The sequence below is a fragment of the Dipodomys spectabilis genome, unplaced genomic scaffold (genome assembly GCF_019054845.1).
Source record: "Dipodomys spectabilis isolate Male_0828 unplaced genomic scaffold, ASM1905484v1 ptg000076l, whole genome shotgun sequence".
NCBI classification, from domain to species: Eukaryota; Metazoa; Chordata; class Mammalia; order Rodentia; family Heteromyidae; genus Dipodomys; species Dipodomys spectabilis.
In genome coordinates this window covers 9,149,821-9,174,889 of record NW_024870753.1, presented here as the reverse complement: position 1 = coordinate 9,174,889, position 25,069 = coordinate 9,149,821, and the positions used below count along the sequence as shown (strand labels likewise).

Below are 25,069 nucleotides of genomic sequence, written 5' to 3'. Positions count from 1 at the left end.
AAGTGTGCTAGGATGATGTTCTTCAAGAAAGCAGAACCTCTGGGAACAGAGGAAGGGTGGCCGGCTGAGAAAGCCAGGGTTTCTCTGGCAGAAGTCAGTCTCTTTCACACAATGGTGGGTAGCTGTTCTCAGACATAAAAATAAACCCATAAGTGACAAGAACTCACTGACATTACTTATATTCAAGCAGAATCACTTGAAACACACTTAGCATGCAATCTAGCAAGTAACCTTTAGCTGCCTGGCTCTTTGATGCCATTTGTCCTCTGCATCGATGGCAGTGTTTTCAATCTCTTTGGTGTGCTCAATAGTCATCTTGCCAGCGACTCTGATGGGGTAGGAGACCTGAGAGGGTAAAACATATACAGCATAAGAGTCACGGGCACAGGGCTCTGTCCTCTAGGAAGAAGTCCTGTCAGGGAAGGCTCTACGGATAGTTTATTTGATCTCTTCAGTCCTCAGCTTCCCAGTGCGGTAGGAACATACTTTAAATAAACAACTAATAAGAAGAGGCTCATGGCTTCTGAGCTTTCAGTCCATGGTCACTTGACCCTATTGTTTTGGGCCTGTGAAGAGGCAATCTAGCATGGTGGGGAACTCTTGCATGTGTGGTGTGTGGTGTTGGGGAGGGGACATGGGGACCAAGATGCTCACTTCCTGGCAGACAGAAAGCAAAGAGACTGGAGGGAGGAGCTGGGAGGAAATGAGGGAAGGGAAGACACTGTACAAAAGGAAATGTACTCACACCCTGATTCATGTCATTACAATCTCTCTGTACATCACCTTTAGAGTAACAATAAAGTAAATAATAATTGGACAAAAAAGCAAAGAGAGACACAGGAAGGACCTGGGATCAGGATCTCTTCGAGGGTGCAGTACAGCGTACTTCCTCCAATGAAGGAAAAGAGAAACAAAGAAAAGCCACAGTAAGAGAAAGGATCTGGGCTGGGAAGGTGGCTCAGTGGTAGAGCGCTTGCCTTGCATGCCTGAGGCCCTGGGTTCGATTCCTCAGCACCACATAAGCAAAAAGAAAAAAGCCGGAAGTGGCTCTGTGGCTCAAGTGGTAGAGCGCTAGCCTTGAGCTGAAGAGCTGAGGGACAGCGCCCAGGCTCAGAGTTCAGGCCCCACAACAGGACCCCCCCCCCCCCAAAAAAAAAGAGAGAGAGAGAGAGAGAGAGAGAGAGAAAGGATCTCTGTTTCATGCACCATGTGCAGTGTCCCACCACTGAGCAACCTAAATGCCAGAAAGTTCTTCCTGTGGGAACTTCCTCCCCACATTCCCTGTCTCTTTGCTCTCTGGAGAACCACACAACAGAAAACAGAAAACACCTGCAGATTCTGACTTGGGGTCTCTTCTAGCCCTTCTCTTACTGAGAGGGCCTGTTTCAAGGTTTCTCCACCATCCTTCCAGTGATGTGTGACTCAGTCTAGTCTTTCCCTTTTTGAACTGGTGAAATTAGTTTGTAAGTGTAGCTTTAGGGCTTTGCTCTTGTTTTGTTAAATTTCTGGGTAGGCTGAGAAGCAGCCAGATGTGCAACTGGAAAGAATCTGGAATTTGGACTCTGTTATGCTTTTGCTCACATTTTCCCTCTACTGTTTACTTTTAGTAATGGAGCCTGGTGTTCAATATAGAAAGGGCAAAAAGTATTCATTAAATACGAAGTGATAAGTAAATACTTACCATTCAACACAGCTGCCCTGGCACAAAACAGACAAGCTGTCTGTCCTTTATCTCAAGTGCTATCTTATCTGTCTGTGAACAATTGCTGAGATAACTCACTGTTACTGCACACACAGAGGTACTATAGGTAGATCTGGCAGATGTTTCAAGATTTAAAAGTTGGACTGAATGTGGGAGGAAAAAAGAAAGGGGTTTTGCTTGAATTTTCACTGCTAAAAGAAGGAAGCAAGAAAGTACTATTTGATCATGGACTTATTCTGAAATTGAGCAGAGGGAATCACTAGGTTTGCAATGCACAGCCTCCTCTGCAAATGGAAGACCTCACACCACTCAACTGTCTAACTTGTGCTGAGAAGAAATTTTAGAATGGATGCTGGTGCTCCAGGCTAGGAACTGCCTCTCAGCAGTCCTAGAAAAACCTACCGTTACCAAACACTAGGTTTCACTGGAGTTGCAAAGGTTTGGTCCAATTCCTGCCACAATGTTAAAACAGACACATCATTCACTTAAAAGGAAAATCAGGACCAAGATGGCCTGGTGCCAGCCGGAACGATGAATAAACCTACCCCTTACCTGAAAAAAAAAAAAAGAAAAACCAGCCGTGCCCTGGAGGAGAAATGAAGGTCAAGAGAGTGAAAAAATATAACTAGGCTAACTAAGCAGGCCAGGAAAAATCCCTTTCCAACCTTAAAGAGGTGATGAAAAAGAAAGAAGAGAGAGGGGAAGAGGGAGAGAGGAAGGGAGGCGGGAGAAGCTGAGCTCTTCTATAGATCTGCTTCTATGCCATAGAAATAAAGGGGGTTTGGTTTATTAATTCAGTCTCCCACTAGTGCCGTAAATTTGTACACTCACAACCGTGAGATCTCATATAGTTTTGCCATTAAGTTTACAAATTAAAAATGGAGTATCTGACATGTCCTTTGCTGGGGACGGAGGAAGTTGGATATTTCCATCCACAGGCTGTTTTGGTGGAACTTGTAGCTGAGTCTCCCCAGGGGACTTGCCGGGCAGGTAAAGCATACTTCTACATTATCTCTTTGAAAGTGGAATGGGACACAACCTCTGCCAGCTATATACTTTTTTTTTTTTGTGAACCATTCTATTAATACCAATCAAATCGAGAAAATGATCAAATGAAATTGCATTTTGAGCATCATAAGCTGTGTAATGTCTATTCTGTTAAATTGGGGCCTATAATTGCTTCTCTACTGAAAAGATACAACAAAGACAGCAATCATGGCATGCCATTATCCCAGACTAGAAAACCGGCCTTTGCCGGGAGGACTTCAAAGGCTTGCGGTTCTCGAATTGCATTTGGCTGCTATTGTTGAAGCGCGGGCAATCTTGATTAGGTGTTTACACTGAGGTAAGGCGCAGAGCAGAGAGTCGGAGTGCCTGGGTCTAGAGCCATTAAAAAATTGTACATTATGTTCCTTGCTTTGAAGTGAGGGTTTGTAGGTAGGAAAAGCAACTCAGATTGAGTACAGCTGAGCTAGACTGGGCTCCCACTTCTCTCAAAGAAACTCGGGTTCTTAGAGAATCAGACAGAGCCACAGAAAACAGTTCATGCTTTCCCCAGAGCTGTCATGCAAGTGAGTTAGGTGTACACACTCAAACTTACTCTGTGTGTGTGTGTGTGTGTGTGTGTGTGTGTGTGTGTGTGTGTGTGTGCCTGGCTCCCGTTTTCCCCTACATTTTGGTTTTATTCCTGACTTTATGTAGGTTCTTTGTTAGGCTTGATGTTATTCCTTGATGGTATGCATTGACCACTTACACATGCCCAAGGTAAATAAGCGCACTGGAGGGAGTCTCTCTCTCTCTCTGGGACAGTCAGTGGATACAATGAATGCTTCTTTATTCACTTGGCTAATGAGTGATAGAAAGTATTTATTTTTCTTATTTCTTTTTTGTTGGTCGTGGGGCCTGAACTCTGGACATGGGCGCTGTCCCTCAGCTCTTCAGCTTAAGGCGAGCGCTCTACCACTTGAGCTATGGCGCCACTTCTGGTTTTCTGGTGGTTTATTGGAGATAAGAGTTTCAGGGACTTTCCTGTCTAGGCTGGCTTTGAACCTGGATCCTCAGATCTCAGCCTCCTGAGTAGCTAGGATTACAGGCATGAGCCACTTATTTCTAATACATTTTGCTATTTTTTTTTTTTTTTTGTCGGCCTGGGCCTGGGCACTGTCACTGAGCAATTCAGCTCAAGGCTAGTGCTCTACCACTTGAGTGAGTCACAGCACCACTTTTGGTTTTTTCTGCTTATGTGGTGCTGAGGAATCGAACCAGGGCCTCAGGCATGCAAGGCAAGCACTCTGCCACTGAGCTACCTTCCAAGCCCCTATGTTTTATTTTCTAGTACATCTCTAATACCTTTATGCTCCTCAGCGTCAGCTAACCTACCAGCTGTATTTATACAGGGTCAGCAAAAAAGAGCCAACACAAAAGGATGAGTGTCATCTCAATTTACCATCACCTTTGAAATGGTAAAATTCTGGGAACTTCCTGAATGGGCAAAGGCAGAATGAAGGAAAGACATAGCAGGGGGAAGGAAGTCCTACCGGTTACTTGGGGCTGGGTGGAACTCACCTATCCCCCTCCTCCCGCCCCCCCCCCCCCCCCCCCCCCCCCCCCCCCCCCCCCCCGCCACCCCAACAGAGGCCTACAGACTGGCAGTCACTAGACAGGCCCGGCCTGGAGTAATCTCCAGTCAGAGAGTGTAAAAGCCGGATAGGAGCAGCCATGTTGAGTCTTTAACTCCCTTTTCCTGCACAGGAAAATTCTCCCCACGTTAATCCTGTTAGACTAAGATAAATCATTCCTAAACCTTTCAAAAAATTATTCTACCACTGCTGATATTGAGCTCAGCTGTATTTATTTATTTATTTAAGTCATCAGGCGTGAACTCTGGGCCTGGGCGCTGTCCCTCAGCTCTTCAGCTCAAGGCTAACTAACACTCTACCACTTGAGCCACAGTGCCACTTCCAGTCTTCTGGTGCTTTATTGGAGATAAGAATCTCATGGACTTTCTGCCCTGGCTGGCTTTGAACTGTGATCCTCAGCCTTCTGAATAGCTAGGATTACAGGCGTGAGCCACTGGTGCCCAGCGAGCTCAGCTGTCCTAATTATTGATGGGCTTTTATCACACAGATGTTTGGGGACAACACACATGACCTATTTGACTCTATGACTAGCTACTAAGAATGTAATTAGCCTGTGTGAGCTCAGTAAGAAGTTGAGAACAGTGGGACCTTTGGAGGCTCAAGGTATACACACACACACACACACACACACACAATTTGTTTTCAGCCTAAGAATCCTAAGCATTTCACAACCTCCCTCCCATAATAACAGCAGTTACCTTCTTAAAAATACTTCCTTTTGCTGTGCCAGTGACTCACACCTGTAATCCTAGCTATTCAGCTGGCTGAGTAAGGACTACGGTTTGAAGATAAGAAAGTCCATGAGATTCTTATCTCCAATTAACTCCCCCCAAAAGCCAAAAGTAGAGCTGTGGCTCAAGGGGTGGAGTACTAGCCTAGAGCAGAAAAGCTTAGGGACAGAGACCATGCCCTGAGTTCAGGCCTCAGGACCAGCACAGAAGAAAAGTGATTAATGATGTGAAATGTCCAGTTCGTGAAAGGGCATGCTTTAGTTCCATGGGAAGTTTTCTTTCCATGGAACCCTCTTCAGTAATGGGGATTTAACGAAGTGTCACTCTTAAGTCTGTAAGTCATACAAATGGGTAGTTGAAGCAAATAAGTACCAGACAGTGCTCATAAAGATGCCTTAAGAAATGTCTGGTATTGAAAAAACCATAAAGTTCAATTGAAATTACACTATCATAAGTGCTCTTGTGGTAGCACTGAACAAAATAAGAAAATCTATCAATCAATGAGCATCTACGGAGTTCCCACTCTGGTGAAGAATAATTTTTACAAGTATAATAAAGGTAGAACTGAAAAGCACCATCAAGCTGGAAGATCTACATAAAAAGGAACTCTGTTTCTAATCAAATATAATTACAAAAGGATGATAATTTAAATAAAGGTACAGCTTAACTTATGGACCATCCAAAGTTCTAGTAAATTCAAAATGATGAGAAAGAATAGCTACTTAGAAACTAATCTTATCCAGTAAGAGGCTACAAATTCAAACCAAACATTCAACGATGAATGTAATGCATACTTAAAGCTTTATGATTGTGAAAAGCTTCTACATATAGCATCTCCTGTGATCGTCTTAATAATTCTGAAGCAAATGTCTACTTAAATAAGGAAATATACGGCTTAGGATTATATGACTTGTCTGTGTGTGTATGTGTGTGTGTGTAACAGTACCTGGGCCTGAACTTGGGTCCTCATTCTATCGCTGGCCTTTTTCTGCTCATCAGTTGAGCTATATCTCCATTTCCAATTTTGTTTTTGCTGGCTATTTGGAGAAAAGTCTCATGGATTTGTCTTCCCAGGCTGTCCTTCAACTTCAATTCTCAGATCTCAGCCTCCTGAGATCTAAGGATTATAAGTGTGAGCCACCGCTGTCTAGCAGATTGTGTGAGTTCTAATATATATAGTTCTAATGAATGAGGCTCAAAACAAAGTCTTTGACTACAAATTCCATTGTTTAAATTAATAGCACAAGATCTTTTCTTTTTATTTCTGGACTAAAGAAAAATATTTTAAATGACATTTCTTCATCAAGTATTTAGGTTCCATGGCAGATGTTCAAGTATGAAAGAGGTGAACTTTACATCTTCATAAACTAGAGACATTTGAGCTGAGACTCTCTAATTGTACTTCAAAACCAAAGCACCAAATTCTGTGTGTGTGCAATCCAAGTTACATATAAGTAACTTAATTATGAATTACAAATGTTTAAAGCTGTATCTGAATAACTGTTTTTTTTTGGGGGGGGGGGGCGGGGGGTGCTGGTCCTGAGACCTGAACTCAGGGCTGAGGTGCTGTACCTGAGTTTTTAATGCTCAAGACTAGCGCTCTACAACTTAGCCACAGTTCTACTTCTGTCTATCTTTCAGTGGTTAAATGCAGATGAGAGTCTCATAGACTCTTCTGCCTGGGCTGGCTTCAAACTGCCATCCTCAGATCTCAGCCTCCTGAGTAGCTAGGATTACAGGCTTGATTACAGCACCTGAACAGGCGTTGAAACAAATATGTCAACTAGTTGGCATATGGTAACCCTGGGGACAGCAGCACCAATGGGAAGTGTGCTTAGGAAATCTTGCCAACTTGGAGTCGAAACACCTGGGACCGGTAAAGCCCATTTGGTGTCTCTTTAGGCATATCTTTGAGGGCATCTGTAGAGATTAACCCCGATAATCTCTGCCTGAACCACAGGCTGTAGGCCCAGAGAGAAGAAGAAGGAAAAAGAAGCCATAAGTGCAGGCAACTAGCATAGGCCTGTCTCTCCCTGTCCCTGTCCCTCTCTGTCTCTCTCTCTTTCTCCCAGGTGACCAGGAGGTGAGCTGCTGTTCTTCCCCACACTGCGGTAGGCTGGCAGGGCTGAGAGGATGAGCCACCACGAGCTTCTCCTCCCCTCCCTCAAGGGCTTTGCTAGGTGTTTGATCACAATGATGAAAGCTGAGGAAGCGGATCCTGTTCATACAGTCTCTGAGGAGCCATGCCACGGGGTGGGAGTGACACCGCAGGCCACTGTACGAGGACAGACAGACAAGCTGCTCAGAAGGGCCTCGTCATTTGGTAGATTCCTCTGGTTTCTCATGGCTTAAGACATCCTTGTGGTCATAGCTTCCCTTTCCCTAGGGTCTGATACCTGTCAGGAGCTTTGTGTAAATTCTTCAAGCAGCTTTCCAAGACAGAAGTTGGTGCATATAATAGACGAGGAAGATAAGGTTAGGAACCCACTTGCTCAAATATCTAGTGAAATATCAAATATCTATGTGGAAGAGGCAGAGCTGACCCCGGATCTTCTGACTCCCCAGCCAGTACTTGGCTTGGATTTTTCTTCCCACCCGCCCGATACTGCGATGCTTCATGTAGAGTGCAGCCACCACGTGGGCTGGGCCAAAGCTCTGCCAGATTGTGAGTGCGTTTCTCTTCTCAGCCATTCACATCTCAACTTGAAAGGATACTTCCAAAGAGACCTTCCCCAGGTACTTAGCTACTTAGTTATATTTCATAGTAATTTGGTGAATCAAGTTTCTCATTCTTCTTTGAAGTCTTGATCAGCATCTGAAATTGTTACCTGCTTCTTGTCTGCACCCCAGGACTGGAAGGTACATGGCTAGTGGCAGCTCAGGCTGTCTTATGTTGTTAAATCCTGGCTGTAGAGCAGGGCACCCAGCACAAGGGTAGTGCCCAATCGTACTTGATCCCTGGTTGGTCTATTGTCTCTGTAAGAGCCACATGGTGGCTGCCTACTCTGGACCCCCTGGGTAGATGGTGGACTCCATTTAGAGCCTTCTCTTGTCTCTATAGATGATTGAATAACCTTTTCTATATTTATATTTGCAAAATATCTGCAATTTCTTTCCAAGAAATTACTAGGAAGGAGCAGAATAACATGTATAAAGCACTTAAAGCTCTTCTGAACCCAAACTAAATTTCATCTTCAAAGAAATGTTACAATAAAGATAGAAGGGTGGCTCATTTTTCAAAATACAATTTCCTTTAATGGCAGATCATAAGTTTGACTCAAATGCTAATGAGTCCAGACAAATACTTTTGGCTCCCTAACCAACAATAAGAGCAAGGCTGGGTCCGACCGCGATGATCAGCTGCCCTCTAGTGGTTTTGCCATGAACATCAGTTCCTGGCTTCACACATCATATTTATTCCAAGGGCTTTTTCATGTATAATCAACAGAGCTATGAAGAACAGCAAAAAGACTGTACAACTATTGAACACAGAACCAAATGATTCCACTGTGGTCCACACACATACAAGCAAAAATATGCAACTTAGGTGCCCTGAGTGCAAATCTCAGTACTGCCTAAATAAATAGGCGGGTGTTCTGATAACTCCTGTAATCCTAGCCACTTTTGAGGAAGAGAGCAAGAGGATCATAATTTGAAGCCAGCCTGGGTAAAAAGTTCTTGAGAGTCCACATCAGCCAATTTAAAACGCTGGCTATGGTGTCCTGAACCTGTTATCCCAGCTGTTCAGAAGTGTACCTGGCAGGGTCATCACCTAGGCTGGTCCTGTCATAAACCTGAGAAATGTTTTTATTTCAAATATAACTAAAGCAAAAAGATCTGGGGCCTGGCTCAAGCTATAGAATACCTGCAAGCAAGTACAAGGCCCTGAGTTCAAATCTTAATACTGACAAACTCTATGATTTTTTTTTTGAGTGGGGATACTGGTTTCAGCACTGAAGCCGTTGATAGTTTTTATTTTGTCGTACAAGCAGGGGCAACATAAAGACTGCAGTGAAGTGCGGTTGCCATGACATCATCCCAACAGAAAGCCATTCCAAACAAAGGCAAATTCAGGTCCAGCATTTGGGAAGAGATGTGTAAGTAGCCATGACTTACCTGCTCTAGGTGAAGCTCCCCCATTTTCTTATTGTGAAGTTGAAGGTAGGAATCTGTTTTAGGAATGGGTATCCCCAAAGTCAGCTTGTTCTTTTCCACGAAGTATTGTTTGGACTTCCTTCTCCGACGGCCATGTCGTGTCCCTGGCAGGAAAACCTCGTTATGTGAACTTGAACTCTTCAGGTTCTGAGAGAGGTTGCTGGATTCCTCCCGGTCACTGTCACTTAGCTCTAAAAAGCACTCATTGCGACAGTCTCCCTGCTCATAGTTTGGGCTTAAAAATTCACTTCCAAGTAAGGAGACTGCGCTCTGAGAGCTTCTCTTCTCTTTGTCGGTTCCACCCGAAAGTCCCACGGACGGCTCCTTGGAAGGGTAGAGGGGAGCCGAGGGCAGGTTTTCCAAAGAACTGCCTGCAGACCGGGGCAGTCCCTCCGCTGCCAACAACTGCACCTCCTCTTTCCTCTTCTTCCAATTCGGATCATATCGCAAGTCTGAATATTTGTCATCTGTCGGTTGTTGACTGCTCAAAGCAGAAAAGAAATGGCAAGTCCTCAATCAAAAGCAATCCACTGACTGTATTCAGCTGCTGACTTCACTCTTCCTACCATCTACAGGCTAAGGACCTATCTCAGACTCAAAGGAGACCCATGCACTACAGATAACAGAGTATAAGTCTTAATTCCTCAAGTTCATTTGAAATATGCCATAAGACAGAGGACAGTTGAATTCTTTTGTTGTTGTTGTTGTTGGTCGTGGGACTTGAACTTTGGGCCTGGGCGCTGCCCCTGAGCTCTTCAGCTCAAGGCTAGCGCTCTACCACTTGAGCCACAACGCCACTTCTGGTTTTCTGAATGGTTTATTGGAATTAAGAGTCTCACGGACTTCCCTGCCAGGGCTGGCTTTGAACTGCAATCCTCAGATCTCAGCCTCCTGAGTAGCTAGGGTTACAGGCGTGAGCCACCGGTGCCCGGCAGGACAGTTGAATTCTAAATGCCAGAAAACAGATGAGGATGGATGTTTGCAACATTAATCCAGTGAAGCACTGTGGTTCAAAGAGTGTTAGTACTTGCCATCAGCAAAGGCCCAGGCTTTCAGCTGGGGAAAATAGAAGTGCAATTCCCATGCCAGCTGGTAATATGCACATTTGCTTATTTATCTAGGAAAGAAAGTATAGCCAGTAATATGCACATTTGCTTATTTATCTCGGAAGGGAAGTGGGGTCTGTTGCCTAGGCAACGTTCACCTCAGCCTGCTCCTTTTGGGAGGAAAGCCAGGCTCTAGCCCAACTGAATGCCTACATAGGCTCATCCTTCTTTCCAGTAATTTTTTTTCACTTTATTTTGTCTTTGAAGAGGTTATCAAAGGTTATCAAATGTGCTACAGAAAGATCCCAAGGCTTAGAATCAGACCGTGGTTCACTGAATGATTCCTAGTTTGCTGGTCATCAAGTCTATGCATATAAAACTCACTAGACAGGCTACTGTGACATGAGAGCTACAGGAAAGACCTGTTTGAATAAAAGGTTAAACATATAGTCCTGTCCTCATGACCCCAAATCAAATCTCTCCTTTTCCCCCATGACAATTTCAATTTGAAAAGTAGTATCCCCTAGTCTTTACAAAAAAAAAAAAAAAAAAGGAAGGAAGAAAAAAAAATGCTGGTAATATAGCATATTTAATAGCTTCTTTGATCTTCAAAAGCTAAATGGGAGAGATTTTCCTTCCTGACTACAGTGGATGAAATCTTCTAATCAAAAAGAAAATGTAAATCACCCCTGGCTTTTTATGCTATTTGGTATTCCTGTTTGCAGAGGACATAATTTTATGCCCGGTAAACAAACTAATGGTCCCCATAATGCTAATTTACTCATCTTAATGTGGCCCTTGGATTTCTTTGATTTGAGAGAAAGAAAAAACTGGAGAAAAAGCCAAAAGTCCCAGGCCTTGCTAAATTGCTATTGTGAATTATTTTAGTTTGCATATTAAAATGGAAAACTTTTTGAGATGCTGTTTTTCAACATCAAAATGTCTGGAGGAGAATGGTCAGGAAATAGGACATCAAGCTGAGCCCCACCTTGCCCTACCACCCTGGATAACCTGCCCTGGCACCCGGGTGACTTGCCTTCAGTGTTTTGGTCAGGAGGATTCTCCTGCATGTCACCAACCCCATGAACTCTTAAGAGCCAAGGCATGGTGTGTGTGTGTGTGGGGGGGGGGGGGATAATGAGATAATGGGAGGGGGGTAACAATGTTCCACAAGAAATGTACTCATTACCTTACTCATGTAACTATAACCTCTCTGTACAGCATCTTTACAATAAATAAAAACATTATAAAAAAGAGCCAAGGGACACGAGGCATGGCTGGCAGGGTACAATCTACACTGGATGGACACTCCTGGGCTCCTGCCAAGGGCCTGTCACTCCCGATGCGGCCTCAGTTGGCCAATCATGTTCTCTCTGAACCAGTTCGTCTCATTTGCATAGAGTACCTCAAATGTGTTTTCTTTCTTTTTTTTTTAAGTTATCTTTAAGTAGCTGTACAAGAGCTTCAGCTCAGGAGTTGGTAAGTACAATGCATCTTGATTGGCGCTGCTTGTTTCTTAAGGCTGCACGATAACCCACACAAGGCAGCATGTCTTAGGGACCTGCTTTCACACTTACTTAACTTTGTACTGTGATCTTTACTCCTGACTGGGCCCCAGCACCAGGTCATGTTCCAAACTCTGCAATGTGCCTGCCATAGGCACAAGAAGCAACAAATGAATAGATGCTTCTAGAAAATAACTATCTCTCTAAAAAAAAAACAACCCGTCAACACAAACATAGTATTAGGTATTTATTAAAACCAATACTAAGGACTGGTGTTGGGGGATAGTTGTTCAAGTGGTACAGTGTTTGTGAGGCACCGAGATCAACCCCTAGTATTGAAGATAAAGAACAAACCATCAGAGCACAAAACAAATCGTGACTCATGAAGCTCGCGCTTACAATTCCTGCTACTTGGGAAAAGGAAATCAGAAGGATCGTAGTTTGATGCTGGCTTGGGCAAGAGGTTAGTGAGACCCACATCTCAACTAGTAGCCATGTATAGTAGTGCACAACTGTTGACCCTGCTACAAGGAAGGGCAGTAGTTCCAGGCAAGCCCAGGTTAGTCTCCTAGAATGGAATACTATGCCTCAGAATAGGGACCTAAGGTGGAGGTAGTCAGCCAGCTCTGTCCCCAGTCTCTGCCTGCTGTGTTACTCCGTTGTCATGGCTTGCCCTCCCATGTGTGGACCATGCTTCCTGCTGAGAGAACTCAGGAGACTCCTCTCTCCCCAGGGCTGAAGTTATTTCAAGGGCACTGAGTTGCTTTGTGGTGATCTGAATGGTAACCTAGAGGCCCATTTTCTGAACCCTCAATTTGAATCTTGACTTGGCCTGTGTGAGGAATCTCTGGGCCATAATTTTGGGGATGGAGCTGAGAAATGTCAGCATTCCTACCTGTTCAAGTAGTTTAACAACTGTTGGAAGAGGATGAAGAAGATATAATTGGGGGAATTAAATTACTTTAGATCTTCAAAAACAAACAAATACCAAAAACTGTACTACCTAGCCTCAACCAATATCCTTTCTTAGGTAGCTTCTGAAGCATTCACACATTACATAGAATGACAGTTTGAGTGGAAACTAGATAAAAGAGAAGATTTGAAAACAAACCAAACACCATGAGTTGCTTTTGGCTGAGAAAAAATGTTTTTTGAGGGCTGGGAATGTGGCTTAGTGGTAGAGTGCTTGCCTAGCATGCATGAAACCCTAGGTTCGATTCCTCTGTACCACAAAAGCAGAAAAAGCTGGAAGTGGTGCTGTGGTCCATGTGGTAGATTGCTAGCCTTGAAGCTCAGGGATAGCACCTAAGCCCTGAGTTCAAGCCCCAGGACTGGCAAAAAAAAAAAGTTTTTGTGGGCTGGGAAGGTGGCTCAGTGGTAGAGTGCTTGCCTTGCATGCATGAGGCCCTGGGTTTGATTCCTCAGCACCACATAACCCGAAAAACAAATAAACAAATAAACAAACAAACAACGGAAGTGGCGCTGTGGCTCAAGTGGTAGAGCTGAGGGACAGTGCCCAGGCCTAGAGTTCAGCCCCCACGACCAAAAAAAAAAGTTTTTGAATGGATTACTGGAGAAGGCCTATAAATGAGTACATACAAGGACAGAGTTTGAAAACATGGCTTCTAGGAAGGCTTTAATAATGCTGGACTCTGAGTAAGATGACTGTCTTAAAACCTTCCATAATCCTGTCTAGATGGAAGACTTATTGGAGCAAATGGGAGGTGAGGTTTTGCAAAACTGTGAGTATGGAAAACTGTAACACTTCATAGGAACAAATCTAAGGGTTGAAACAGAACATGATACTAAAGAACCCCATTGTCCTGGGCTTGTGTGCTAAGCAGCTCAATTGTGTTGTGTGGTCCAGGTCAACCCTTGGGGACACAATGAGTGTGAAGAGCCCTTTCATCCGTAATCATCCACACACAAAGCCCGCGCCTCTTTCCTCCCCATTTGATAGAAAGGTTACCCAGACAATGAGTCCACAACCCTTTTGTTACGGCTCAGACAACAGATGCCGGGTATCCTCTTCAGAGGCCTGGGTTAGAAATGGATGTAGAGAGTGAGGGTGTGGGCTGGGGGGAGGGGGGCAGTCTCACAAGCCCACGCCAGGATATTTGCTGGCTTTAATGGACCCGAGTTGAGTACTCACTGTGATAACTTCAAACAAAATAAAATCAAATCTCCGCTTAATGAAGAGCCTCATACTCAGTTTTGTATGCAATCAAAAAATTAGTAAAATTAGAGCATGTTTCTTGTACAATTAACATCCTTTGCACTCACGATAAAATATTCAATAACTGGCCATTTTGCCTGTTGAGGAGGTGAATAAAAGCATTGCTATTAATCATTTAGCTGTTATTTATTTGCCACTTTATTTTAAGTAGGCAGTTAGATTGAAACTGCACATGTTATTACTGATTTAGGTTTAATTTAATCCTTTTAAACAGAACAATTATTCTTAATTTATATGCCATTAAATCTTTTATGCATATGAGCAGCAAACTCAATTTCTGTTTAAGTGTAAAGTTTTTAGTGCTTCCCTAAGGAACAAGAAAACTGACAATTGTTTCCAAGGATTTCGGAATTCTATGCTCATCTTAATCTTCTTATCAGTGGCTCTTTATGTAAATAAAATGCAATACATCCAAAAGATTAAAAATTCACTTTTATAAGTGTGAAATAAAACAGTTCCAAAAGTGTACTGAAATGCTTTGTGGAAATTATTTGCAATCTAGAAAGAAAATTTCATTTAATGAAGGCATTTGTTTTGATTTAAAAATTAAAACAGTTTAATAGAAAAAAAGATGGTTTATGAACTGGAGAGCAAAGCCTGCCTACAGAGGCACACTACAGTAAAGGGGCTGAACCGTTACTTAGTGAATTTTGTTTACAGTAGTTACATCTTGGTGAAAATTGCAACAAAAATCCTTTCTTTTTCTTCAGCAACAGAATTTTGACTGCAAAATAATGAGATATTTGTCCCAAATTCTCTTTAGGATCAGCCTTGATTCAAGGACAATGTGTGATTTACAAAACAACAGCAATAAAAAGAACCATCTAAAGAGCACGTGTTCCTTATGGCAAATGAAAAACTTAATGCCGCGCTTGTACTAAGTTATGTGCTGCGACCCCAAGGCTGTGTCTTCATGAAGAAGTGCAGGGTAGCCCGGTATTTACGGTATAATCCCTCTCATTCCACACACACAGAAGGCTCTGGAGTTCCCTTTGCTCTACTAAGCAATAGCAAAGACATGGAGATCTCCATTTCTAAAACTTAGAGGTGGTCACACTTCCTTTCATTAGAGTTTCTCATGCTTTAAAGGTCAGATGAATAGCTTTGGAACTCCACTGCAACACCATGGGAAATGCAATGGACAGGTCTGGGCCATAAGGAAGTAGGCTGACCTGGAAAGATCTGAACCACTCTAAGAAACCCCTACTTTATTAACTGGATTGGGTCCTTCACGAAAAACTCCTCAATGTCAGTACATGTTTAGAAAGTCATTCAGGTTAAATTGAACACATCAAAAAAAATTATACCAGTCCAGTTTTTCTAACTTGTCAGGGTATGAAACTAAATAAAGATGTAAAGATCATACATTAAATGATTCCTTTAGGAACTTCTTTACGATCTTCTCTTTCCTCTTGTAAACTCGAGGTGTTGTGGGTGCTGTAAATTGTTGTGGGTGTTTGTTTTTGTTTTGGCTGCAGTGGGGTTTAACTTACAACCTTGTTTTTGTTAGGCGTTCTTCCAATCCATAGGTGAAATAAATTTATAGTTTGTGAGGTTCAGTACTGTTTTCTTATTTTAACATACACACAAAATGCAACCTGCTGGGCACTAGTGGCTCATGCCTGTAATCTTGGCTACTCAGGTGGCTGAGATCTAAGGATCATGGTTCAAAGCCAGCCTGGGCAAGAAAGTCCAGGAGACTCTTATCTACAATTAACCACAGAGAAATCTGGAAGTAGTACTGTAGCTCAAGTGGTAGAGTGCTAGCCTTGAGTAAAAGCAGCTCAGGGACAGCACCCAGGCCTAGTCTAAGCCTCAGGAACAGGAAAGGAAAAAAACAAGCAACCTAGTTTTGCAATAAATAAGGAGCTAGTGGCTGTCCCTGGGGGCAGCAAGCCCCAGAAGTCACCATGGCCTTAGCATTTCTGGCTGGGACTCTGCCTTTAATAGACTCAACTCATGCCCATGCACACCATTTCCCTCCCCACGACTGCTCATCTGTCACAGTGGCACCACGCCTGCCCCAAGGAGGTGCCAGGGTTTAACTAAGGCGTCGTTTACAGGGAACATAATGCAGAATGAACATAAAGCAGAAATACCCAAAACCTAGGCCAAACGTCACTTTGAGTATTTTCATGTGACATGAATAGATAATCTAAACGCTAGCAGCTATTCCCCAAATACTGTACGGAATCTCCTGGAACATGGCACCTCATGTATTAGGAAAGCTTAGCCAACAATGGCCTTAAGTCGAAAATCTACAGGCAATAGCAGGAATGAGAGATCAACATGGAAGAATCAACAAGAATGAAAGCTGACTTCTGGAAATTACTAGAATGTTCTTAATAACAACAATAGATATAATAATTTTCTCAAGGTAATAATATTGCCTACACTATTAGAACTAGCCTCAACTGCCTTTCCTTACTAGCTCTCTCTCAAAACAAAAATGAAACAAAGACAATTCTACAATAGCTGTAAAGGGCAGTGATCTATCCTGAGTTTAAATGTTAAATGTTCAAAATGTTCTACTAAATTTCCTGGGAAACTTGGGAAGGAATGTAACCCTTGAGCTTCAGTGCTCAGGAAGCCCTGCTCAGAATCACTACGCCAGAGTTTATTCTCCAGCACTCCTCTTCAAGGCCCAGAAATGATCTCACACGATTCATCAGAAACACATTCTAAAAGCATTTGAGAGGAACAAATAAAACAATAAAAATGCAAATTATTGTTACCGTCTTTTTTTTTTTTTTTTACTTTCAGACAATGCTCATAGATTCAATTTAGCAAACAATTCCTCACTCGGGGCTGGGAAGGTGGCTCAGTGGTAGAGCGCTTGTCTTGCATGCATAAGGCCCTGGGTTCGATTCCTCAGCCCCACATAAGCAAAAAGGAAAAAAGAAAGCCGGAAGTAGCCCACGACCGGACCAAAAAAAAATAATAAAAAAAAAAAAGCAAACAATTCCTCACTGTATCTATCCACCTCCCATTTCTTGTTTCACATACACAGATGCAATGAGTGTAGGTATCATTCACCTTCCATAATTTCCTTCTCCTCCTTCCTGTCCCTCTCCCATCAATTTCTAGCACGAGGAGGGTTATTGGAAAGGATAAGGCTCTCTGTGGACCCTGGCAGAGCCCACTGGAAGCCAATGGGTCTGCTTCCTGTGGGAGGGGCTGAAGGACAAAGGCTAGCAGGACAGCAGCACTCATGTGAAACGGCATGAGTGTCTACTGTGAGGACATGATATCCTTCAAACAATTGTATTTCCTCACCAAGATTTAATATCACATGCATATTTAGTTGGTACTGGGGTTGTTGTAGCTTTAATCTTTACAAGAGAGCACAAGAATCCTTTACGCTGGGAATGTGGCTTAGTGGTAGAGTGCTTGTCTAGCATGTGTGAAGCCCTGGGTTCGATTCCTCAGTACCATACACACAGAAAAAAACGGAAGTGGTGCTGTGGCTCAAGTGGTAGAGCATTAGGCTTGAGCAAAAGAAGCTCACGGACAGTGCCCAGGCCCTGAGTGGCCAAAAAAAAAAAAAATCCTTTATGAGCTCAATCCACAACTACCTACTTTGATACTTAGAAGTTCAGGCTTTGGGGTTAGGACAGAACTCAATTCAATGTCTGGCTTTGCCATTTTTTTTGTCGGCCATGGTGCTAGAACTCTGGGCCTGGGCGCTGTCCCTCAGCTCTTCAGCTCAAGGCGAGCGCTCTACCACTTGAGCTACAGCGCCACTTCCGGTTTTCTGGTGGTTTATTGGAGATAGGAGTCTCACGGTCTCTCCTGCCCGGGCTGGCTTTGAACTGTGATCCTCAGATCTCAGCCTCCTGAGTAGCTAGGATGACAGGCGTGAGCCACCGGCGCCCGGCTTGGCTTTGCCATTTTGCAACTACATGTACTACATCATATTGAAGTCTTAGTTAGGTTAATGATGGCTCAGGGCTCAGTGGTGGAGTGCACACTCTGCATGTACCTTTCTCAGAGGCTTGTGGAAGGAGAACAAGACTGTATACGTAGTATAAACTGTCTTACAAATATTAGTAATTATATATGTATTCCTATTGGCAAGATGCCTTAGACACACCCTGGGCAGTGAATTGCTGCTGATAAAAAGAAACCAAGGGGGGGCTGGGAAGGTGGCTCAGTGGGAGAGCGCTTGCCTTGCATGCCTGAGGCCCTGGGTTCGATTCCTCAGCACCTCATAAGCAAAAAGAAAAAAGCCAGAAGTGGCGCTGTGGCTCAAGTGGTAGAGTGCTAGCCTTGAGCTGAAATGCTGAGGGACAGCGCCCAGGCCCAGAGTTCAGGCCCCACGACCGGCCCCCCCCCCAAAAAAAAAAACAAAAAAACAAAAAACCAAGAACCCGAAGTAGAAGCCTTCAGATGGCTCCAGGTCTGAAGAGGTTATTTTGGTGCCCTAGGCATTACATGGAGCTCTTTCTTCATGAGTGCTGAGTGTCATAAGGCTTGTTCTGGAGTGGGTTAAGGACTGTCACATGAAGATCCTCTCTCCACTCTTCCTTCATTCAGTACTGTCCAGGCTGATCCAATTTCTATTAAGTAAAAGGTTTTCTATAATCCATATACACCGAACTATAGCTTTCACTTTGGGAGGTTCTGGTAACATCAAAACACAAGAGTAGGGCTAAGTGAATTGCCAGGCAGCTTTTAAAATTATTGCTTATAAAAGCAAGAAGAAAGAGATTTGTTGGGTTTAAGGCCAGGCTTTGACTAATTCTTTTTGAACTACAATCCCCAGAATGCCACCTACCCTCACAGAAATGAAAGCCTACTACTTGAATTTCATGTTGAGAGCTTGAGATCAATTTATTTGTATCACAGCTCATAACTACTCAGACATAAACAATACACCTAAGGTTCCTTAGACTTAAGGCAGAGAAAAAGGCCAATATCTAACTGCATCTGAATTACATTTGTAAGACATTCAGTATTTGGCCAAATGCTTTGCTTCTGTGTCCCTTCCTCATATGGAGCTGACCCTCCCAAGTCCAATGAATAAAGCACGACCCTTTAACAATGACTAGAGTTAAAAATCCACTTTAACCCTGCCCTGTGGCGTAAAGGCTATCATTAAACACTTCCAAGGCAAGTCAGGAGGAAGAAAACAGCATTATCCAAGGACCTCTGAATCAGAAGACTAAAAATCTAATTGGAAATTTTATTTCTGTAAGCATTATTCTCTATTTTGGAAACATTAAGTAGTAAATTGTCCTTTGGTAAAGAACAGGACTAAAGTCGGGTCCCTTAGCAATACACAAAAGAAAACCATTCTGAACTCCTGGGGAAGTAAAGTCATTTAATGGATTCCTGCTTTGGTTTCTTCATTTTAAAAGTACAGATAAGAAATACTTTGTACAAGGCAGGGGATTTTTTTTTCTTTCTCATGCTCCCATTTCTGTAAATAAAGCGACTACCATTTACTACCAAGGAGATGATGAAGCTCTTTGGTTAAAGCCAGGATGAAAACAGGTTGAGAGCATGAGTCAGACCACCTGAGCTTTCCGCCTGGCCACTCAGTAGATGCAAGGGGTGGGCATTAATACAACCTCTTGAAACCTCATTTGAAACCTCTCAGATGGGATTGTAGTAGTATCTTCCTTCCCCGGCTGGGGCATAAGGATTAAATGAGATAATACCTGTGGTGTTCAGCACAGAGATGACGTCCTGACAGACATTCTGTTATTGTTGTTGGTTGATCGTGGGGCTTGAACTCTGGGCCTGGGCACTGCCCTTCAGCTCTTCAGCTCAAGGCAAGTGCTCTACCACTTGAGCCACAGTGCCACTTCCAGCTTTCTGGAGGTTAACTGGAGATAAGAGTCTCATGGACTTTCCTGCCTGGGCTGGCTTTATACTGCAATCCTCAGATCTCAGCCTCCCGAGTAGCGAGGATTACAGGCGTGAGCCACGGGCGCCAGGCTAGGCCCATGCCTTCTTTGGTTTATTCCTTCAACTTTCACATTTAATCAGGCTCTGCCAATCTCTTCATGAGTACCAAAGTTAAAGCACACCCCACAAAACACAACTGGGGGTATTCCAATATTACAATGTCCAGCCTGGGCAACTGGATGATCACATCATGGCATATTCTGGGCAGTGGAATACTATAGCACAATGCAAATTCACACTTACAAATACAGAAAGAAAATAAACCCACAATATTTTGTTAACTAAAATGAACCAGTAGCCAAAGAATGTGGAGATATTGATCTCCTCTTGCTATACACATGAGCATAAGTTGTCAGAGAAAAGGCAGGATTTTCTAGCTTGACAGAGTAGCAGATGACAAAAAGTCTGGGGAATTGTGAGGCATGAGAACTCCCAGGCACTGTGGGTGCTGTGGAAATGCTTGTTCTCCTGGGAATCAGCCTGCAAACATCTGGATGCACACACCTTAATCAAATTCTGTTTCTAAGGGCCACAAAAGGTGTGCACAGGGCATGGGGCAAAATGACAACTGGAGATGACCCAAGCACAACTCTGTGTGTGTGTGTGTGTGTGTGTGTGTGTGTGTGTGTGTGTGTGTGTTTCCTTACGGTATCTCTATAAATGTTATTATTATTATTGTTCCCTTTTTTATTTTAAAGGTGATGTACAGAGGGGTTACAGTTACATATGTAAGGTAATCAGGACCCCATATTTACTGACAAGGAAACTGAGACCCAACGGCATTAAGTGTTGTTGGCTAAGGCCACACAGCTAGTAAGTTGCAGAAGCAGTATTTAAACTCATGAGGTATGCCTCATATTCTACACACTTCTCTCCCCTTTTCTAGCCAATAGTTTTTAATCCCTTCTGCACGTTATCATATCATCTAGCACTTTATTAAAACAAAGAGATATTGCTGCGTTATTTTATATTCCCTTCCATTGTTAGGCAGCTCATAGCATAAAGTTAAGTCTCATATGTGCATCTTGATTATTAAAATAAATCTGTGTATGATCAGACAAGACCTGGAGATGGACTTCCACTAGCCTGAAGAAGGGAGCGAGGTAGGATTCTGCCCCCAATTATTTGTACTTTTTGACATCCACAGCAATGTGTTCTACCACCTGAGCCCTGGCTCCACCTTTGGATTTTTTTTTTGGTGGTCAGTTGGAGATGAGTTTTCTGCCCAAGCTGGTTTTGAACCTCAGTCCTCAGATCTCAGCCTCCTGAGTAGCTAGGAGTATAGGCTTGAGCCACCAGCACCCAGCTTCTACTCTTTAATTTAAGAAGTAAAAGAATGTAGCATAAAACAGAGAGCCACATTGTCCCTAGATGCTTGGAGGGCTGTGTGGCACACTCTGGGAGAGCATCAGCAACAGTGCCAGCAACTATTGAACACGGCCGAACACAAGCCAGTTCCTTACCTGTCCCCAAGGCGGAAGTCTCTCTCTTTGGCCATCTGAGCTGCTTTTCTGCTTGCTTCCTCTTCTGTCTCACTCAGGCTTTCCTGGTCAGGGTTGTCTTCCTCTAAGCTGTCAGGCTCCATATCTTTGTTCTGGTCTTGGCCCTCAACTTCAGACTGGGACTTAATCTCTTGGGTGAGGCTTTCTGAATCTGATTCTAAGGAGTCTTTTGAAATCTGATTTAAGTCTTTCTTAAAAGGTGGATCTGAAGACTGGATGCTTAAGTTGGCATGATGGACAGGAGAGTGAACGGAAAGCTTGGGAATTAGTTTATTATTATTCATCTTGAAAAAATATAAAAGTTAACAGGGGATACTCTTGTTAATGGAAGCAGTTGGCTGATATTTACACGTGTGACTTGCAAAAGCATGACCTAAAAAAATTACATTTCTGTTATTTTTGTGACTACTGAAATCTTGACATTGCTGTTTATCAAAAATTTCAACAAGTAAGAACCTTGTTATATTATCTGCAGGCTCTTACTGCATCCTTTTGTGTGTATGAGCAAGGCCAATTGGACAAATGATTGCTTTTCTCTGTACAGAAATACATCTGATTTAGAGCTCATAAACAGCCTGAGTAATTGAATGCAGCTTATTGAGGAAATCAAATGGCTGCTTGAAAGCAGATTCTTATTTCCAGGTTCCAAGGGCTTGTTATAAACAAGCCAGGATAAAGCCAAATAGGGGATAATTATGGACAGTACTTTGATGGCTGTATTTCAGATGTGCAGGGATGGATGGATCTACCTATCTATCGTCTATCTTTCTGTCCATTCCTCTGAATATCCACCTACCTACCTATCTATCTACCTACCTACCTGCCTCCTATTATCCTGTTCAGTAGGAGCCATGGGTAGAATAAAACAGGTTCAGAGTCCACCTTTTGGAAAGTAAAGGAAGGAGAGAGAAGAGAGTGTTTTTCAGAGCTAGAATTGTAAACGGGGGTTGTGTTTGTTCCTAGATCTTATCTTGGGCAGCTATAAAATTTGAAAAATGACTTCTTTGCCAGGTGCTGGTGGCTCACACCTGTCATCCTAGATACTTGGGAGGCTGAGACATGAAGATTGCAGTTCAAAGCCAGCCTGCGCAGGAAAGTCCATGAGACTCCAATTAACCACCAGAAAACTGGAAGTGGTGCTGTGGCTCAAAGAGCTCAGGGACAGCACCCAGGCCCTGAGTTCAAGCCCTACTACTGAAAAAGATAAAAAGACAAATGACTTCTTTGATACAAAGAGTGCTACTGGAAGAGGAACATATTTTAGTTGACATTATAGGAAGACCAATCTTTGCTCAGTACTAAACAACAGCACAAGAACAAGAATAAAAACTGGTCAACAAAAGATTTGGTGGCAATGTGAATCTTGCCACTGAGCAACTCACAGCAAGGCTAGCTGACCACCTAACAGATGCCATCTTGGGAAAACTGGAGTGGGGGAGATTTGGCTTGAGTCAAACCTAAGAGTTAATTGGACCCCCTAAATTAAGAGTTTGGTTCCTAGTAAATCCTTACTATATGTTTCAAAGGGTTATTGCCATGACCCCTGAGATGCTTTATGGAAAGGTGCTTTGGGTTCACATAGGATTGAAAGATGATTGTTTAGATCGTGTGTCCTTGCATGTCTACCTAATATTTCTACTTCCGTTTATTTTTATCTCATCACCTTTATGCCAATTCCCCCTCCCCCATAAATCAGGTCACAGAAACTTTACCGTTAGAGATTACTGTAAAATTGGTTTCATTGGGTTGCTCATGGACTTTAGGCAAAGCCTAACTTTCCCTAGCATTACTTGGTATGTTGACCTTGTTGCTAAGGATGCTAAGGAACACTCCTTGAGGGAGACAGACTAACAACATCACAGACAAAAGGGAATGTTCACAAGCACACATGAGCTGTTAATAGATTAACACATCATTGCCTAATTTTGCAAGCTGGTTTGCTGTAGTCTCTCATTTTAACAAACACATATTACACTCCGCCGATTTATTTTAATACCAATAAGCTGATTAACTTGCCTTTTAGGGTGTTTTTTTTAGAAAGGGGTAAATACAAACACATTTTAACTGAAAGTCTCCATGCACACCAGTTTTACCATAAAAATTAAATGCCACTGCCGCAGAGATCTTGAAAAACAAGCGTAAAATAATCAGCTTGGAGAGTGAGGTGTATGTGGTTCAGTGGTAGAGCATCGGGGGCTCTGGGTTCAATTCCCAGCACCACAAAGAACGAACTCGTGGCTTCGCCTGTCCCTTCATAAAATAGTTCGGCTCCTTCTTGCCACCTAATAGTGTCTGGGGACCGAGAAAGGGCTGTGACGGCCTCGGCCCCGGGGGCCCCGGGGACCCCGACCTCCGGCCCCGGGCCTCGGGTCCGGCCCGTCCTCGGGTCCGGGGACCCCGGGCCTCGGGTCCGGCCCGTCCTCGGGTCCGGGGACCCCGGGCCTCGGGTCCGGCCCGACCTCGGCCCCGGGCCCACTCCGGGTGACGAGGAGCCGGGCCCGCTCACAGGACGCCGGGCAAAGGCGAGTTGCCGGGAGGCAGCTGCCAGGAGCGACGCTCGGTTTCTCTCCCCGCCGTCCCCGGGGACTGTTTTAACGTCCACGAAAACGACGGGCCGGGAGTCCGAGGTCCCCACCGGCCGCACCGGCCTGGACCGGCCCCCGGGCCCCGGCCCGCCTCGGCCTCCCGGTCCTCCCGCCTGCCTGAGGGCTCGGCCCCGATCCACGTCCGGCAGGTGGCTTCCCGCGGCCCTCCCCGCGGCCCTCCCCGCGGTCCTGACCGTCCTCTGCCCTCCCCGGACGTGGCTCCCGTCACCTGCCCGGCGCTCCCGGCCGTGACCCCGGCCCCGCATCCGCCTCAGCACGGCTGCCGCCCGGGCTCCCGCCCCGCCCACCCACCGCCGGCCCCGCCCACCCACCGCCGGCCCCGCCCACCCACCGCCGGCCCCGCCCACCCACCGCCGGCCCCGCCCACCCGCCGCCGCCGCCGCCCACCCACCGCCGCCGCCACCCACCCACCGCCGGCCCCGCCCACCCACCGCCGGCCCCGCCCACCCACCGCCGGCCCCGCCCACCCACCGCCGGCCCCACCCACCCACCGCCGGCCCCGCCCCACTACACCGTTCCTGGAACACCGGCCCCGCCCCACACCAAGGCCCCGCTCACGACCCTCGCCACGCCCACTACACCGACCACGCCCACAACAGCGCCACGCCCACCATCGCTCCCGCCCACGACACCGCGCCCCAAAGCCCCGCCCACTCCGCGTTGCCCGGAGACCCGAGGCCAACGCGAGCCGCTGTCTCCCGGCTCAGTCCCGCGTGGGGACGATGCCGAGGCTGGAAACGGCCGCGTCCACGGCCCCCGGGGCTCACAGAGGGTGCAGTCCGCCACCCCGACCTCCTAGAGGTGGAGGGCCAAGGAAAGGCAGGCCCTCAGGGCGGGTAGTGGCCGACCGACGCGTGGCTTATTGGAAAGGCGTGTGGTCAGCACTCAGGGGAGAGGTGGAGACCGCCGGGGTTCCGGCAGTCCGCAGGCGGCACGGTCCGGGGTCCCCCTGCCCGGGAGGCGCAGGCCGGGCCGCTGGGGGGCGTGCCCCACGCGGGCAGACCGAAGGAAACGGGGATCGCCACTAAGCGTGG

The 25,069-nt window shown here is 45.0% G+C and overlaps 1 protein-coding gene across 1 annotated transcript in view; it reads right to left on the bottom strand.

Annotated features, from left to right (window-relative positions):
- Jhy (junctional cadherin complex regulator) overlaps positions 1-24,300 on the bottom strand; it is a 48,390-nt gene extending 24,090 nt beyond the window's left edge. Inside the window, exons 1-4 of the mRNA XM_042682817.1 lie at positions 24,244-24,300; positions 21,391-22,311; positions 9,189-9,708; positions 232-345 (exon numbers count right to left, since the gene is read on the bottom strand). Of these exons, the coding sequence (XP_042538751.1) occupies positions 232-345; positions 9,189-9,708; positions 21,391-21,713 (957 nt within the window). The 5' untranslated portion in view covers positions 21,714-22,311; positions 24,244-24,300. The remainder of the gene's footprint in view (positions 1-231; positions 346-9,188; positions 9,709-21,390; positions 22,312-24,243) is intronic.
- Positions 24,301-25,069: the final 769 nt, after the last annotated feature.